Source organism: Molossus molossus, unplaced genomic scaffold, assembly GCF_014108415.1.
Source record: "Molossus molossus isolate mMolMol1 unplaced genomic scaffold, mMolMol1.p scaffold_m16_p_8, whole genome shotgun sequence".
NCBI lineage: Eukaryota > Metazoa > Chordata > Mammalia > Chiroptera > Molossidae > Molossus > Molossus molossus.
Window position 1 is genome coordinate 81,936,189 of NW_023425402.1, and position 18,598 is coordinate 81,954,786.

General features: G+C 38.6%; 1 protein-coding gene across 4 annotated transcripts in view; it reads right to left on the reverse strand.

Moving 5' to 3' along the window:
- The window catches only part of PTPRK (protein tyrosine phosphatase receptor type K), a 502,788-nt gene that overhangs the window by 230,124 nt on the left and 254,066 nt on the right, over window positions 1-18,598 (reverse strand). For all 4 annotated transcript variants that reach the window (XM_036248313.1, XM_036248314.1, XM_036248312.1 and 1 more), the window contains 2 exons: window positions 12,416-12,497; window positions 9,973-10,088 (listed from right to left, as the gene is read on the reverse strand). In XM_036248313.1, the coding sequence (XP_036104206.1) occupies window positions 9,973-10,088; window positions 12,416-12,497 (198 nt within the window). The remainder of the gene's footprint in view (window positions 1-9,972; window positions 10,089-12,415; window positions 12,498-18,598) is intronic.

Here is an 18,598-nt window from a genome sequence, read left to right on the forward strand (position 1 = left end):
GATAGAAGATGAGTCTTAGCATACATGTACCTTAGCAGCCTCAGCATATGATGTTTTTCCTTTCCTTATAAAGTCCAGAACTTTCACCTTTTCACTTAAAGGAAGCAATTTAGGGCTTGTCTCTGGCATACCTGAATTGCCAGCATCACTGCTCTTGCACTTGGGGGCCATTATTAAGTAAAATAAAAGTTATTTGAACGCAAGCATTGCAATACCTATCAACCGCGATCGCTCCTAAGAGACTGACGGGTGAGTAGCATACACAGCGTGGCTGTGCCGAACAAGGGATAATTCAGTTCTGGACAGAAGGGAGAAGGCTGGGCCGAGACTCCACAATGCCAGAACGGCAGCAATTCGAAACTTACGATTTGTTTATTTCTCAAATTTTCCCAAACTTCAGGTGACCTTGGTAACTGAAACCAAGAAAAGCAAACCTATGAATAAGGTTCACCTTTTCTTCTAAAAATGGGATCAGCAATGTGTACCTGCTTATTCCACAGAGATGCTGAGAGTATCAGGTGATATGTTGTACAAAAGCTCCAATGGCAAATCCTGGTAATTGCAATATCATGATAATAATAATAAAAACTATATCTATATCAATAATATAGTTGATGAGTGTGACGGTCCTTTGATATATGAACTTGGCTGGGCTACAGTCCTGTTAGTCAATCAAACACTAAAGTAAATGTTCCTGTGAAGGTATTATGAAGATGGGATTAAAGTCCACAACCAACTGACATTAAGTGAAGGTAATATCCTTAAAGGAGATTATGGATAATTTGGGTAGACTTGATTCAATCAGTTGAAATATTTTAAGAGTAGAACTGAGGCTTCCCTGTAGAAGAAACTTAACCTGTGAGTAGCAACTTTAGTCTGTCCCTGAATATCCCAGCCTTCCCTCTGTAATCACACAAGGGCCACCTCTAGCATTACTAAAGGACAGACCTGACTCTGGAACTTGTTGCCAAATTTGCAGAAAATTCGGAAGAACGTGATGAACTGAAGAGGACATTTGCATGCAATCAATAACAGACTCTGCAAACCTACAACTCAGATGGCCCGGGTTCCCCAACAGATACATTGTGAGAAAAAGAACTAGGTGGAGGACCAACTCACAGAATAAAAGAGACTTTACACATATTTTAAAAAATAGACAAGGCTAATAATCTAGTGTCTATGGAAACATATGTTAAGTGAAAAGGAACAATGAAAAACAAGCAAGGACTGAGATTCATGGTCATTGTTATCTGTAGGGGTAGGGAGACCAATCCCATGTGACTGGGATCCAGCACTTGAAAGAAACCTCTCCAAGGGCTGGCTGAGTCTCTTTCCTCATCTGTGTGGTGTGTACCTCATAAAAATTCATTGAATCATAGGCTTTATTTTGTGTAGTTTTCTATATGTATGCTTTATTTTATAATAAAATGATCTTATAAATATTAGATCTTTATATCAGACTCCTGTTCATGGGAAGAAGCCCAGCGCTGGCCCGAGCCCCCACGTGGTGACACCGATCACAGGAGCTCAAGGGAAAGGCGTGAAGTGCTTGGCAAGCACACACCTCGAAAACACACGCAACTCCAGGAAGTGAAGGACGATGCATTCTTTTGAACAGCAAAAGCTGTCATTGTAATTTGTAGATATCAATAAGAAGAAATCCTTGCGCTTCCAGGACTGCCTGGCTTTCACAGTATGCTCCAGGGAAAAGTAAGAACGCTAAAGAAGAGTCCACACACCATTTATAATCAATTATGTAATCTGTAGACAACAAACGCAGACTGTATAAATTACTGAAGAAGGAAAAAAATGCACCATATTTTTAAAGCATTGAACTCTTTATGGAAGCTACCGGCCAACCAAAATGACCTCAGGGCCCTGGCCGGTTTGGCTCAGCGGTTAGAGCGTCGGCCTGCGGTCCAGAGAGACCCGGGTTCGGTTCCCGCTACGGGCACGAACCTCGGTTGCAGTTTGTCCCCGGCCCTGGTTGGGTTGTGCAGGTGGCAACCACTCGATGTGTCCCTTTCACATTGATGTTTCCCTCTCTCTTTCTCCCTCTCTCTTTCTCCTTCCCACTCTATCTGAACAAAAAATGGAAAAATGTCCTCGGGTGATATATATATAGACCTCAGGAACATTGAACATTCCCATAAATTAAATATGTTTCAACTTTCTCATGTTCATTGTCACATGCATACACACCCAAAATGCAGAGTTTGAGAAAAACATTATAATCCATACTTGATCAGTAATTTTACTTCAAAACCAATGCCCCTATTCCTTATAGGCAGCCATAAAGAAGCATGTGACGCCAGGAACTCAAGCAAACCAATGTCCCGGGGAAAAGCAGGGCTGGCAAGAGTGACAGCAATTCGCCACCAAATACCACGCGGTCCCTTAAGTGGAGCAGAATTAACTGTAAACCGACATACACGCAGAAAAAAATCACTGCTGCTTAAATGAAGGCTAAGCAGAGAACATTGGAGCCAAACAGCAGGCTATGGTTGTCTACCAGTTGAAGTCCAGAACAGTTTACAAGTCAGGGAAGCACAGCAGCAGTGGCCAACACCCGGTCTGACGGTACCCTGTTCCGTGAGCCGCAGGACCAGAGGCCCCGGCTCAGCACCGGCAGCCCTCCCACAGATGAATTCTTCTGAGTGACACCGGGGCCACCCAGAGGGTCAGTCTGGCCACAGCTGCCATGGCCTTGTTAACCTTTTATTAAGGTTAACAAAACCGAAAGGGATGGGAATGTCTCCTCCTTCTCCACTCCCGTTTAGGATAACTTAAGTGCACTTATGAAGGTAGGAAAGAAAAAAGTAAACAAATGGGTCTACCAGACAGATTAGTTCCAAGAGAGAAAATGAGAAACCAAAATCATGGACTGGATGTAAAAAAAAAAAAATTTTTTTTGAGGAAATTTAGAAAGAAAACAGTCTTTATTATTTCTCTCTCACATCTTCCCAAATTCTGTCATCCGGAACCAACTAGACCTAAAACTCGGTTGTCTTCTTCCATCTGTCCCTCTCCTCCTCTGCTCACTAATTTCCCAATTCCACTGACACTGTCTAATCAAAGGCCTCACTACTTGATGTCTGTTAGGCTAACTGTGGCTTCTCCACAGCCTCTGTGTCCACATCGTGACCTAGTCCCAAACCGTCATCAACTGTTCACTTCTGCTTCCCATTGTGACCTTCCCCCTGAAGTCCCCATTCCACCTACATACACAGACATTGATCTGCAGAGATAACTGTGCCCACTTGATCTTTGCTTATTCAATTCCTACATGTCCCTCAGAAACAATGAAATTGTCCATACATTCTAGTCTGTGTTGCTCTCTGTCAACTCTAAATAGTACAGTGCTTAGGTACTATATTGTCTTTTCTTACTCAATTATAGAAGCATCTCCCAAGGCTGAAAGGATCTTAAAAAGCCTTCAGCCTCATGTCACATCTTTAGCAAGGGCTTATCCGAACTACGCTGAGATACTTCCGCTAATTGTAATTTTACTACTTCCTGGCGTAGCTTATTCTAGGTTTCAACAGACCTATAATTAGGAAGATCCTCCTTTCATCAGCTTATCTCTCTCATCATATAGCTTCAAAGTGCTGGTTATTATTGTACTTTAGTCACTATGGAGAACAAAATTAAATTCCTCTTATATATTTCCAATAGTCTAACATTTTAGGAAATGTCTCTAGTCTCTCACAAATCTCAAGGTTTATTTATACCATGTCCCTTTAGCCATTCTAATATCATTTCTTCAACTTTAGCGACCGTCCTAATAATCACATACTACCTTTTGTTATTCTAATATTTCAGACATGGGTCAGCCACTCTTAAGGACACAGAAAAAGCCAGAATTGTCACCAAGCCTAAACAGGACAATTTTTACATATCTTATTTCTTTGTTGTTGTTTTTTATCATGACACACAAAGTGGACTAATCATATACTGCATGTTTAGCAAATTTGGCTTTGAAATGTTTCTCTCAAATTAGTTTTCAGTGAACCGTCCACTATAAATGGCATATTTCTAGGCGTAGATTAACTCCTTCCAAGAAATGTTCCTTATTATAAAAAATGCAGAATTACCAGATTTTGTTATCAAAAAGGAACAGTACAGAGGATAGTATAATCTCTCGTGGAAACTAAACATGCTGCAAACCTCCTGGCACTGCATGTCAGTACGAATAGCTATGGAGAAGGACTGCAGCATGGGAGCATCGGGAAGAGCTACAATTGTGAGTGCCGAGCAAGACACAGGCTGAACTAGTACAGTGATATATTCTAGCAGTTGAAACTTTTGTACTAATTTTTTTAAATCATTCAGCAAATTCCACCGATACACGCCAGTATCCACGTGTACTACCGGAGCAAGGCTATGACATTTGTCTGATAGAGAAAACACTGTATGGCCAGAAGATTCAGACCGACCATTTTCATTGACCCTTGGCTGACACCAGTCGGTGCTGCAAGAGGTCTGCCTCTCTCTGGTTCTTCTGAAGAGCCGTTTGCATCTCATTTTACTAATTTTACTCACCAACTGTTATTCCCAATCCATCCCTTAACGTATCTATTGCTTCACAAGGAATGACATTTCCTTTGGCTGAGAAACTAGCCATATCGCATTGCATTAGTCATGACAAGGCTCACCAAGGGCACAGTGATGGCAGACCTGCCCATGGTGGTGGCGCCGTGCCAGCGCCCGCGGCGATGACTGACAGATTGGCCCAGGTGCACGGCTTTGATGGCACTCTGCATAGGATTACCAATCACACATTAAACAGCCTCATTTCAATTCACCGAAACAAATGGTGCCACCAAATCCACCCACACAATTCCCTACTTTCAATGACTCCACGGTCGAATGTCTCTGTCCAATCCAGTGATGCATGCCCGGGGAGCTCTGTAATGATGGATGGAGTCATTAGCATTTTAGTTTCTACACTGAACCTGAAGCCAAAGCATATGGTCTGACAGATGTTCCAGCAATGGGCTCTATTTGATTTTCTATGTAGGTGTCCACTTGTACTGGACCTTATGAAAGAATACTAATTTATAAGGCACACTCCAACCTGTTTCCATTCTTACAACATCCTCAAAAGTGGTAACATGTTCTGAAAACAGAACACTCAAACACACTTTATGTTTCAGTTAGACTAAAACAAAAAATGCCTTTAAACCTAATTAAATCACTTCAACTGGACAAGATGGAAACAAAAATGTAAAGAATTTTGTAATGTAAAGTACTGTCATCGCTGGTGTGATTAGTACTGCCCGTAATTTGGATATTTGATAAAATGTTTCAAATACTCACTTTTTCTTCACTCATAATGTATTGAGGTAAACTATATATACAGTGAATTGGACAGAGCTTAACTTCTGACACATATATGTACACTCATAGACTCAACACATCAATAAAGATATAAACTGTTTCCATTATTCTCGAAATTTTCCCCCATCCATCTCCAGTCAATCCTCATCCCCCAAAGCAAATAGCATTCAGATTTCTATCACTCAAGATTATTTCTATCTCCTCTGGAGCTTAATATAAATGTAACAATACGGTATGCATTCTTTTGTGTTTCTGTCCTCTTTCTGAAAACATAATGTTGCTGAGATTTATCTAAACAGGTACATGTTATCTGTAGTTCATTCTTTATTATCACTGAGTAACATTTCATCGCTTGAATGAAAAATTTGTTTATCCATTCTCCTGTTAAAGGACATTTGAGATCTTTACAATTATTGGTTATTATTTAAAAACTGTTATAAACATTCTTGCTCAAGTCTTTTTGGGGACACATACCTTTATTTCTCTTGGGTAGATACTGAGGGTGGCATTGCTATGCCTCATTTGTTGTTGGCTTATATAATCACTTTTTCTTGCCATCACATTATCTACTATTCATAGTAGTAAGAGTTGAAATAAAAAAGACCTAACTGAATGTTTTAACCTATAAAAATGTATGACATTTTTTTCCATGAGAAAATTAACTGACACTTCTCAGTAATACAACAGGATGATTTTATTTTATTCTTTATTCAAGAATATAACCGGTATAAATTATACATTAAAATTTCATTTGTGATCTTATTTCCTATAACCTGTGTTTTACCCTAAGTCTTAAGTTATGATCCACAAATTCTCTATCATTGGGGGTTCCTTAGGCACACAAAATGGCTTATTGTTTAAACTTGTTGTAAGCACTGAAAACACTTGTTCATGTAGAAAAAAATGACAGATCATAAGCTGACAAAAACTGCTATGTTTATATCTGGATAAATGCTACTTCATTGAGCTTTATCACAAAAGAAGGATTTGGAAATTCTCTAAGATAGACCAAAGACTGTACTCTAAGTCCGTATCTAACTTGAGTGAACACAATCTTTAAAATTCGGCCTCAGAAAGCGTGATTTCGCCATATTTCTAGTGTGTTGACTCTCATCAGTCTTCTAAAAACATGCATCCATGTTGTTTTATGTATACATATATGCTCAGCACATTCAGGGAGGTTCATTCAGATTATATATTTTGTCATTGTTTACTAAATGTTTGGAATAAATGACCTACTTCTAAGACTCTATAATTATATAATCTAACATCTCACAGGAAAGAACACTCTCCAAAGATACACCTATCCAGGACCACGATGATAGGCCATAAGAATTATCCTAGATTAGCTCAGGTAACTCATTCTTTGTTTTTTGTTCTCTGTTTTTTAATTTACCTAATCTGTATGTCATTTGAAACAATACTAATGGCTAAAATATAAATTGTAAGCTAAAGATAATTAACAAGTGAGAAATGTTATTCTCTATGTGTTTCTATACATAAATTATTCTAAATGTCAAATAGTAGCAGGCATTATAATTAGTATCTTTCTGAGAAATTTTATGGTTTTTTTTTCCTTTAAAATATAAAATTGGCTGCTTTTTTTGTTATTTTATCCCATATTTAGACAACATTTTACCAAATTGAAGCACAATGCTATATAATATGTCATTTGGAGGAAATAATAAAGGTGATCACAATTTTTCATTACACTTGACCACCACAGATATAATAGCTACTGCACTAGTGCTTCACTTCTTTGAGAGGATGCAGTGACCTTTCATTGAGTTGCTTCAAATACATTCATTCTCAGTATTGTCAGAAGATATTTTAAGCAGTTGTTCTCACGATGATACTTAATTTAAGAGACACTTTTCCCCATAATAATTTATAACATAAAAATATGACATTCTACCAAACAAAAATGGTAGTCAGAACAATATTTCACGCCATCAAAAATCCTATAAAGACTTAGCGTTTAGCATCTCTAACTGGAAGCAATTTTAGTCTCTCTCCAATAACTCCTTCTATAGATAAAGAAATTGAGGTCCAGATAGTTCAATAAATTCTCTAAGTCCACAAAATTGACTAGGTTATCAGAATCAAAGGGTTGGAATTAAGAACTGGACTTCCTGGTTACAGGGAAGTTGTTCTATGCCCGGCAAAAATGACTTGACATCTGTTGGTATGGGTTGGCTTGTAGATTCATCCTGGCACCAAGATTCTTTCTGCTTTATATGTTTCTACTATTTTAACAAAAGAGGAATACATTGTTTAAGGCTCTGGCCACCTTCTGATCAACTCATCTTATAGATGTATATTTACTAGTCTTATTCATTTGAAAACATCCCTTAACTAAGTAATTGATACTTTTCAATACTTCTTGAACATGAAGAAGAATATTTAAGAGAGTAAGTTAAGGTAACATAAGTAGTAGTATTGAGAAATGTAGAAAAGCTTTTGAATGAATAATGCAGACTGCTGAGGAATTGGTCAGGCTCAATGTCAAAATAGAAGAGAAATACGCAAAAACACCTTGACAAATGTAAAGAAAAGGACTAAAAGGAAAAAGAAAGCAGAACAGAAGTTTCACAGAAAATGTTTATCTCTTGTTTAAAAAATCGCAGGAAGAAATTTTTAAGGAACTATAATGAAATGAGTTAATACATGAAGTAGAAAACAAACAAAAAATTAGCAGTATTTCGACTGCAGCCCGCTCAGACAAGCAGGGCCAGGAAGTCCATGTGGTGAGCAGGCAGCTGCTGTCTGAGTGTACAAACAAAACTGTTGATTTCAATGTCACATTAAGTCCTGGGGCAGGAAACCAGGGCCGCACTGCAGAGCCCCTAGCTCTGAGGCAAGGCGATCCAGATCACAACTACAGTCAAATGCCAACTAACGTTCCTACCTACGTGAAAAAGATTCGCAAAATAATTATAAAACATGTCTCAAAGTATTTTTAAAACTATTATTTAGGCTGAGAGGGAGAAAGTAAGAGGGAGTCTGACTTGATGTTTAGCTGAAAAAACACTTTGTATATTATACAATTTGTGCTCCAGGAATAATCCTCTTATATTTTAATATCTGGAGGGTAAATTAGCACCATCAGAAAAAAAAGGAGAAGCTTCATTTCCTATTCACGTATTCCGTATGGTATCCTGATACCTGCAGATCAAATACATCATAAAAGTAGTAATAATTAGATTTGCATGATGTACATCTGCTATCCAATTGTATCATGGGAATTTGATGAAATAACACATTTAAAATATCAAGTACAATATCAGGCATTATACTAAGTATAATTTTAAAAATCATTTATTGCAATCCTTACCCAAACCTTCTGCAAACTAATGATTCTCCTTAACACTAATTTTACTTCTCTAAAGATACAGTAAAATAAATCCTGATGTCTATGTTTAAGAAACTAAACTAATCTTACAATACTTCTTCCTTTTTGGCTTCTATTGGTATTCTCAGGAATTTAAAATTCAAACTAATTTAATGTCTTTCCTCATTCTAATGCAAATAAAAACAAAATTATAATAAACGTGCTCAGAGAATATTATTACTTACATTTTAGCTTTAAATATTTTGTTCAACAGGCTTTGGAATTGCTCTCTCCTCCTCCCCCCTCCCCATCCCCTTTCCACGCCCACTGTCCCAGGATTGACAAGTATTTCTCTGAAAACATGGCACATCCCTTAGTCTATTGTTTTCTCCCTGATTCTTTTAAAGCTCTTTAAATGCATCATTTGTGTTTCCCCAACATGTATGCTAAATTGCAATTCATTACATACATAGCTATTGAGGATTTAATATATACAAGGCAACAATCTTGACGTAAGATCTGTGATTAACTTTAATACACAAACATTCTGGGGGGAAAAAAATTAATTGGTTCTCTTCCAATTCATGCTTCCAGAAATAACCCCAAAAGTTTCTGAAAACAATTCCAAAAACGTATCTGAGTATGACGGTTCCTACTTAAGTATTATGCCCTTGTTTGTTGAGGTTTCAAAATAGTAAATGAGGAAGTTTTCATTATGGTCCTACAGAATGGATGCAGGAAAATTATTTTTACAGTTTGCATGTAACATTTAAGAATCATTAGTCTTCTGCCCTGGCCGGTTTGGCTCAGCGGTTAGAGTGTTGACCTGCGGTCTAGAGAGACCTGGGTTCGGTTCTCGCTAAGGGCACGTACCTCGGTTGCAGTTTGTCCCCGGCCCTGGTTGGGTTGTGCAGGTGGCGACCACTCGATGTGTCCCTTTCACATTGATATTTCTCTTTCTCTCTCTCTCTCCCTCCCTCCCTCCCTCCCTCCCTCCCTCCCTCCCTCCCACTCTATCTGAGTAAAATATCAAAAAATGTCCTCGGGTGAGGATAAAAAAAAAAAGAATCATTAGTCTTCCTTAGACACTAATCCAAATACGTTTTAAACTATCTACTGTCATATTTTTATTCATATTCCAGACATAGAAATATCTGAAATGAATCCACAGCTTAATTAAATTAAACCCAAACCAACCCCCCACCCATGCACACACAGGAAAAAAGGAGATCGCGAACAGTATGTGTGTGACTTTTTTCTGATCAAGTGTTCCCTTCAGCTCGGCGCCCGCTCGGCCTCACCTGCAGCCACAGCTTGTTATGCAGAGCGTCCCTGCCTGTAGCGATGCACTGGAACGTGGCATTCTGTCCGGCGTTCACCTCTACGTCCCCCAGGCGGAGGAAATGAGGGGATTTATCTGTGAAGGCAGAAAAAAAAGGATTGTTTTAACATGAAGAAAACATGCCATGTTATTTTTTTCCCAAGAGAATACTGTTGTTAACACTTTGTCCTTTGGCCAAGACTTATAGCATATGGAAGAAAATTGAGTTTTCTTTTGCACTGGAAGACACTGCTTCCTCTCTCGCAGGCACAGGTGTTTGTCTCAATAGCTCCATCGCCCATTGCTCCCTTGTTGCTAGAGCGCTGTTCTACAGAGCGAACACTCCAGGTCAGTGCAGGACAGCCGCACTGTTGCATATGGGTATTAACAAAACAGTGACAAGTCAAAACAAGCAAACGAGATTCAATAGGCACAAAATGGAGCACAATGGAAAAATATAATGAAACCATATAATAATATCTATAATACTGACATAAATGACTGTTGAACTATTTAGCTACACGTTAAGCAGTTGGATCTTTTTCAAATGCTTCAATAGATATAATCCTCTAGTACTTCAAAGAGCAAGAGGATATTTGTGTTTCTCTCAAATAGAATATCAGCTTAACTGCTGTGAAACCCATATCCTATTCCTGTATATTCCTGAGAAAGTTACCCAAAACAAATATTAGAGCACCAAAAAGTGATGAGTTCGGTCAAAATATACTATACAAGAATTAATGACTATCAAATGAGGGTTCTCCATAATTACCTCTTAAAACTAAAGCTTATTCATGTTTGCAACGGAAAGGAATTATACACTGAAAGGAAGCTCGTGTAGCACCAGGTCACAATGAACTGCCGTTGTTCACATACTTTTCTCATTTTACTCATGAAAGGCCTTTAACATCTCTTTCAGAAGTGTACACGAACACTACATAGAAACGTCATTCTCATATACCAGCGGATTGAAAGAATTTAGTAACCCAACTTAAATTTTGAGTGTGATCCTTTTATTCTCCTTTTTCTTAGAATATGTATAAACCCCCTGACTTTCTTCTGCTACATCTTTTTCCAGAGCCCCATCTCAATAGGCACTTCAGAAAAAAGGACGCTTGGACTAGAACCTGAGCTAGAACTGTGGTGCTCAAATTGTGGACTCCAGCATCCGCACCACCTGGGAACTTACCAGAAATGCAAATTATGAGATCCAGCGGACCCACAAATTAGGAGCGGGGCAAAGCAATCTGGGATCCCCGTACTCCGTAGGGGATTCTGATGCAAACTGGTGTTTTGCAACCACTGACCAGGAGCACAGCCTTGTCCCCTGGGACTGGGCAAGCAGCTTCTACTGTGCTAGAGAATTTCTACCAGAAGGATCACTCAAAAAATCATCTAGATTTCAAGGGCTCTTGGAATAAAAGGTTGCTCTGCAAAGTTTGAATTTATTTCAGCTGTTTTATGCCTAGCTCTATTGAAACCATGCAATAATGGTCTTTCAGAGTATCTAAGGTAAACGCAAATTTAGTTACACCATCTGAAGACCAACCAATGTGCAGGTAACATAACAACACCAAGTATTAGTAAACAGAGTTTCTTGTTTTATTTGCTTTCTATTGTTTTGTTGTTTTATATGGATTAACTAGATACTTAAGATGACATAAAAATATTAGTTCTGGTCTGTCCGGTTTGGTTCAGCGGTTAGAGCGTTGGCCTGTGGTCCAGAGAGACCCGGGTTCGGTTCCTGCTAGGGGCACGTACCTCGGTTGCAGTTTGTCCCCAGCCCTGGTTCCCTGGTTGGGTCGTGCGGGTGGCAGCCACTGGATGTGTCCCTTTCACATCGATGTTTCTCTCTCTCTCTCTCTCTCTCTCTCTCTCTCTCTCTCTCTTCCTCCTTCCCTCCCTCCCACTCTATCTGAACAAAAAATGGAAAAAAATGTCGTTGGGTGAGGATAAAAAATAAATAAATATTAGGTCTAATTTTGGAATAGGTAAACTAATTTATTCCCTTCACATCATTTCAGATTTCAACGTAGCTGATCACATAAGTTGGTGAAGTTTTTTTTTTTTTCTCTCAGATGAACTCTGATTTGTTATTCTTTCCAACACAATTTAATAACAATAAAATTAATAACAAAAGATGGGACAAGTCCTACTTAGAATTTCACTTACAGGTGTATTTGGTTCGCAATAATTAATTAAGAGAATCCTTTCACATGTGTACAATTATAGTTACAGGTCTGAAAAATATTAGATTCAAAACCCTTAGAAATATTTCAGTGTTGTTTTAAAACTGAACAGAAGTCTAGAAGTAAAATCAACAACAGACACAGCAATGATCAAGTGATAAACAATCAACAGCCACTGCCAATATAACACAGCGGTGAAGGGACAGAAAAATACAATTCTTAATCACAACCTACCGCAAGGGTAGCTCAATACTTGGATGTCATCAATGGCAATATAACCGCTCCTCCCTCCCGAGACTTCGGCTTCAAATATTACCTGTCAGAAAAACATAGAAGACGTTTACAACAATCATTTACTGTCTAAGGAATTGTCACAGCAGAAGAAGACCTTTAAAATGCTGAGGAAAATTTGATTTGATTTTTGTCCTCAAGGAATAAAAAAATGTTATCTTGCAATATAGAGTAATTTCTTAAACCTTCTACAAGTAAACACACACAAGTATCTGCCATTCAATTACTGAGGTCAAGCAGTTCTCACTACATTTTTAAAGAAAATACTATAAGGTGTTGTTAAGATTGCTGAGTGGGCAATACGCATGCAGACTGAATAGGCAGATCCAGTAAATCCTATATCCCTAAGTTTTCTCTTACGTTTTTCTCTTTTTTAGATATTTATTTAACATACATTGAACACTTACAATATGCCAAACACTAAGCTAACCAGTGAAAATATCAAATGAGCTAAACTGTTTAAATAGTTGAATTTTCAAAGACAGAGCCCATCAGATAGATCAGTGACATTCCAGGCAGAAGGGATAACATAAAATGGAATACAACAGAGCTGTGTGTTTGGGGAACTAAATGAACGTACTCTGTATGTCTACAAAGGCTCAAAAAGAAAGAGATGAGAATAGACAGGAAGGCATGGAAGACCTCAAACACCATCGGAGTAACGTTGGGAGTAGGCCCTATCCTTAGTTCCACATTAATAAATATTAAATAAACAAAAAAGTTTCCATGTTCAAACATTAGCTTATGTTATGGAGTTTTGTTGTTAGATTCCAAAAGCAGAACTTCTTGTATCCCCTCTTATAATAATGTGTGCTATGAGTTTTCAAGAGAAAATAAATTTAGCGTGCCATATTTCAACATTTTAATTGACTATGGGTTCCTTTAGTTGTGGATATGCATAGATTATATTTGGAGTATTTTGAAAAACGTTTTAAGAAATGAAATGAAAGTTTACGTTTATAGTAGGAATTATATAATCAAATTGGTCTACTAGAAACACATTTGGCTATAGGGTGAAGAATGGCCTCAAAGAAGGTAAGAGTAGAAACAGACATTCAGGAAATACACTAGTAGCAGTGGAAATAGAAAAATGAGAGGAAAAAGAAGAGGTAAAAAATAATACTAAGGAGACAGACAAAATAGAACTTACTGACTCATTAGTTGTGATAAGATATAGGACAATTATGATTCCTGGCTTGGTCCACTATCCAGATCCTTAGCCAGCACTAGTGATAAAGAAAAAGGTATAGCCCTGCCTGGTTTGGTTCTGCAGTTAGAGCGTTGGCCTGCAGACAAGGGAGTCCTGGGTTCAGTTCCCGCTAAGGGCACGTACCTCGGTTGCAGTTTGTCCCAGGCCCGGTTGGGATCGTGTGGGTGGCAACCACTCGATATGTCTCTCTCATGTCAATGGTTCTCTCTCTCTCCCTCCTGCTCTATCTGAAGATAAATGCAAAAGTCCTCAAGCGAGGATTAAAAAAAAAGAAAAAGGTACAAATTTGAGAGAAAAGATAACTAAGTACATTTCATAAATTTCAAATTTGATCTGCCTACGATACATATGGGATAAATGCTTAGGAGATAACGAGACAGATTTATCTCGAAGAGAAGAGGAGAAAAACACTGGAATGAAGGCAAAAAAGACGGCAGAAGTAAAGCCAACAAAGTGTGACCCAGACACAATGGTCAAGGAAGGAAGAGAAGTATCAGGAAGTTTCAGGCAGGTCAACACTCGGACCAAAAGGATTAGGAAAGTTCAGACATGCCCGGCCAGTGTAGCTCAGTGGATTAAGCCTTGTGCCATGGACTGAGAGTTCCCAGTTTGATTCCAGGTCAGGGCACATGCCGGGGTTGTGGGCCTGATCCCCAGTAGGGGGCGTGCAGGAGGCAGCCAATTGATGTTTCTCTCTCACATCGATGTTTCTATCTCTCTCCCTTCCTCTCTCTCTAAAAAAATAAATTAAAAAATAATAATACAGATATAGACTGTGGTAAAAAAACAAACAAACAAAAAAAACCAACATGAAATACAGGAGAGAGGTCAAGGAAAACTAGAATTAAAAAGTATCAACTTGCCCTGGCCGGTTTGGCTCAGTGGTTGGAGCGTCAGCCTGCGGTCCTGAGAGACCCAGGTTCGGTTCCTGCTAAGGGCGCGTACCTCGGTTGCAGTTTGTCCCCGGCCCTGGTTGGTCGTGCGGATGGCAACCACTCGATGTGTCCCTTTCACATCGATGTTTCTCTCTCTCTCTCTCTGTTCCTCTCTCTCCCTCCCACTCTACCTGAACAAAAAATGGAAAAATGTCCTCGGGTGAGAATAAAAAAAAAAAAGTATCAACTGGAGTTAGCCATTAAGAGTTCTTTGGTAGCCCTGGCCAGTTTGGCTCAGCGGTTAGAGCATCGGCCCACGGTCCAGAGAGACCCGGGTTCAGTTCTCGGGAAGGGCACGTACTTCGGATGCGGTTTGTCCCTGGCCCTGGTTGGGTCGTGTGGGAGGCAGCCACTTGATGTGTCCCTTTCACATTGATGTTTCTCTCTTTCTCTTCCTTTCTCTCCCTCCCACTCTATCTGAACAAAAAATGAAAAATTGTCCTCGGGTGAGGATTAAAAAAAAAAAAAAGTTCTCTGGTAACTTTTTGCGAGACAGTTTTACTACAGTGGAGAGGCAGAGGCCTGATTGATCGCTGATGCTAATGAACATTTATTGCACTTAGTATATACAAAAGACTGCCCTAAACTAGCATGCTCGTTCAAGCAAACATCTGCTGTTTCCCCCACACAGACACACTCATTTAATCCTCACTATAATCATATGAGGTGGGTATTACTTTTATCCTCAGTTTAAGGACAAGTTAAGTAACTGGACCAAAGTCTAAATCTAAAAAGTGCTGGAGTCAGGAACGGACCTACCTAACCTACCTCTAGGCTGTATTCTCCTATCATCTTCACTATACTGCCTCTCAAGATAAAGAAGCAAACACAGTGAGAACATTTCCTTTGTTTTTCCTTTTAACATCTAAATTTAAAATTTAAAATATTACTCATTTTAAATAGCGCATTAATTTGGTATTATATTGATTAGATAGCAATACCATCAGTGAGGCACCTTCCCATCCTGACACCACACTTCGATGTCCACCCAAAAACCAATGACAGTGGGCACACACAGAAGGCGGGGTTGATGCTCCATTTCCCATCCATCCACTCCCAGCATAAACTTTCTCCCTGAAGTTTGTCCTTTATGAATATTGGTTTCACTGAAGTAAGCTGAAACTGAGAACTTAGAGAATGAGATCTTTGGGGGAAGAGAAATCTTCCTGATGAAAGGAGAGCTAATCTATGAACAGAAATCTATGTCTTTGTACACATATGGTTGACCCTTCATATAAAAGTATTCGATATGAAAACAACTATCATGCAACTTCTTAAATATTGGAACAAAGGCTTAGCAAAAAGTAGAGGAGAGAATCAGACTTTAAATAATGTATAACTTGAAGCAATTGTGGTTGTCAAGCCGCTTTCTTGGGGATGAGAAAACTTGCATTTAACTCCCAACTCTGCTCTTTACAAATAATACAGCAAATCACATAACATTTTAGAGCCAAGTCCCGACTCCGTAACATAGACATAATGCAGCTTTCATTACAATATGTTATGAGCATAAAGTAGTACCATCTGTGAAAGTGCTATATATACACCAAAAGGTAATCAACATTGTTGATATGTAAGATTTGTATAAGTGTATCCCAGGAAAAATGTTTTATTTGTTTGAATGTAACTTAAGGAAAGGAAATGCACTAAAAGAAAAAGGAAGACGCCCATTTTTGAAAAAACATTCTTTTGAATAGACCACCCATCTGTGTAATTAATGATTGTTAGTTATTTCACTTTTGTTTCGGTCAGCATTAATTAAATTATTTTAATTTCCAGTCTTATCGTTGCTTTGCTTTCTCAAAGTGTTTAACTTCCTGTGCTCCATATAAGTGACAAGTTTAAACATGATTACTACACCCCTGAGAAAAACGTTTATTTGTTCTTTTAAATTAAGCTCTATTCTGGACAATAAATTTGGGCCTTGATTTAAAAGAAGCGGTTTTTTATTAAAGAAAAAAAAAATGTTTCTCTTTTATAGTGACCTCATTTTCCCTGTTAAGTGTTGTCTTTGCCTCATTAACGAGAGCTGGAGGAAATTTCTAAGATCAGATTCCTTTACTGCTAAAGATCTAATCAGCTTTATCACTTCAACAGAGCCTTCACCTTGTCGGGCTCCCCTGTCCAGTCAGGGGAAACAAACCCGAATAGCTTAATTACACAGAGCGTGCTTGGGCTAATGCTCAGGTCAGATCTAATGTTTGGTGTCAAGCAGTCTAGCAGGGCTCCCCAGAAGAGTGAGCAATGGAAGGTCTACCAGATGTCAACTTTAACCCATCCGGGAGGCCAGCCTGGGAACAGAGCAGATAGGCTCTGCTTTTTATTCTATTTCACTCCACTCCATTACCTGAAATACTGAAGGTGATGATTCTAATCAAATTTTTGCTACTCTAGCAACATTCTTGGATTATTAACTAAATAAGTCAAGTAAAGTTGGATTAAAGTAGAGGGGGAAGCAAAGCCTAGGGAACAAAGACAACTTTATCCCTTGGTGGACGGAATGAATGCAGAGGTAGGGCCTGGTGCGAACTGGGAGGCAGGACGCCTGGGCCCAGCTGTTGGCGCACTGTCACATATAACCCAAGTGATTTATTTCACGGGGTCTTTGTAGCCTAATCTGGGCATGATTGGCCTTGCCTGTATCACAGGTTTCTTGTGAAGACTAAACTGTGTATGTGAAATGATTAAATGATACATGAAATATCATGTCGTATGAGATATTACAGCTAATAAAAATATCTGGAAAATAACTGCACTTCATTTTCTTTCAATATATCATATTGTTAAAGCTAGTGTTGCCTCCAAAGTCAGATATGGAATTAGTTCATATTCTTATGGAAAAAATGTATGTAAAACTGCTCGTGTGACTTTATGCAAAATCGAAACCTAAAAAGAAACAATAGTAGCCACCTCAGGGTTTAAGGGAGGATTAAGTGAGACACACACCTGAGCCCTTTAGCACAGCTCTGGGTACACACTGAGTGTTCTGTGTTAACGGCACCATTGTCATCATTGGAAGAAAAGAAAAAATTCATAAAGGCCACATATACTAAAATAAAATTTTCTCCCACTTCTCCCCCTGCCCCCTCACAAACTTAACCTCCTGGACCTAATTTGGTGGGGGGAAAAAAAACATAGAAAATTGGTGTTGTATTCCCATAAACCTCCTTGAATTTGTGTTTTTGTGATTTGAATCTTTAAACATTGAGCATTGCTAATGTAAAGTTCTAAGTAAATTACACATTTACCTTAAAAATATAAATGTACAAAAATCAAAATCTATTTCTAAATATTCATGTCCACATTTTTATAATAATAAAATAGTAATTCAAGCCATATCAAAGGATACAATAGCACATATATCTACATTTCTCATTATATTACAGGAGGCCTCAAAGTCAGAAACCATAACTCAACTTTGTGTACTCAAAGCTTATTCATAGTGTCTGGCACATAGTGGACACTCAACAGGTGCTAGCTGAACCATAACAACAAATTATATACGCACAAATACATACACATACATACACAAAATGCATAATGTATATGAACAAAAGTATGTCAACATCATTCATGACGTCTCTCTCTCTCTCTCTCCCCTTCTCTCTCTCATGTAAAATCTAAACACTGGATTCTCAAGGACCTGTCCTTGGCCACCTTCCCCTTTTCCCTATACCTTCTACCTGAACAGGATGAAAGAAGACAAACCTGCAAAAGGGCAGAGGGGATTGGGGCAAAAAAAAATGTATAGAGACATAAAAGGGAAATGGGGGTTCATGGTGTCACAAAGCCAATAAAAGAACATCTGAAGTGGAACGCAGGTCAGGATCAATGCTATTGGAACACCAAGTAAAATTAGATTAAAAGTACCCCCTTATACATCTTATAACTGGAAATTTGTACTCTTTGGCTAATATATTCCCATGTTTCCCAACCTCCAGACCCTGGTAACGGTAATCACCATTCTAGTCTCTGCTTTTA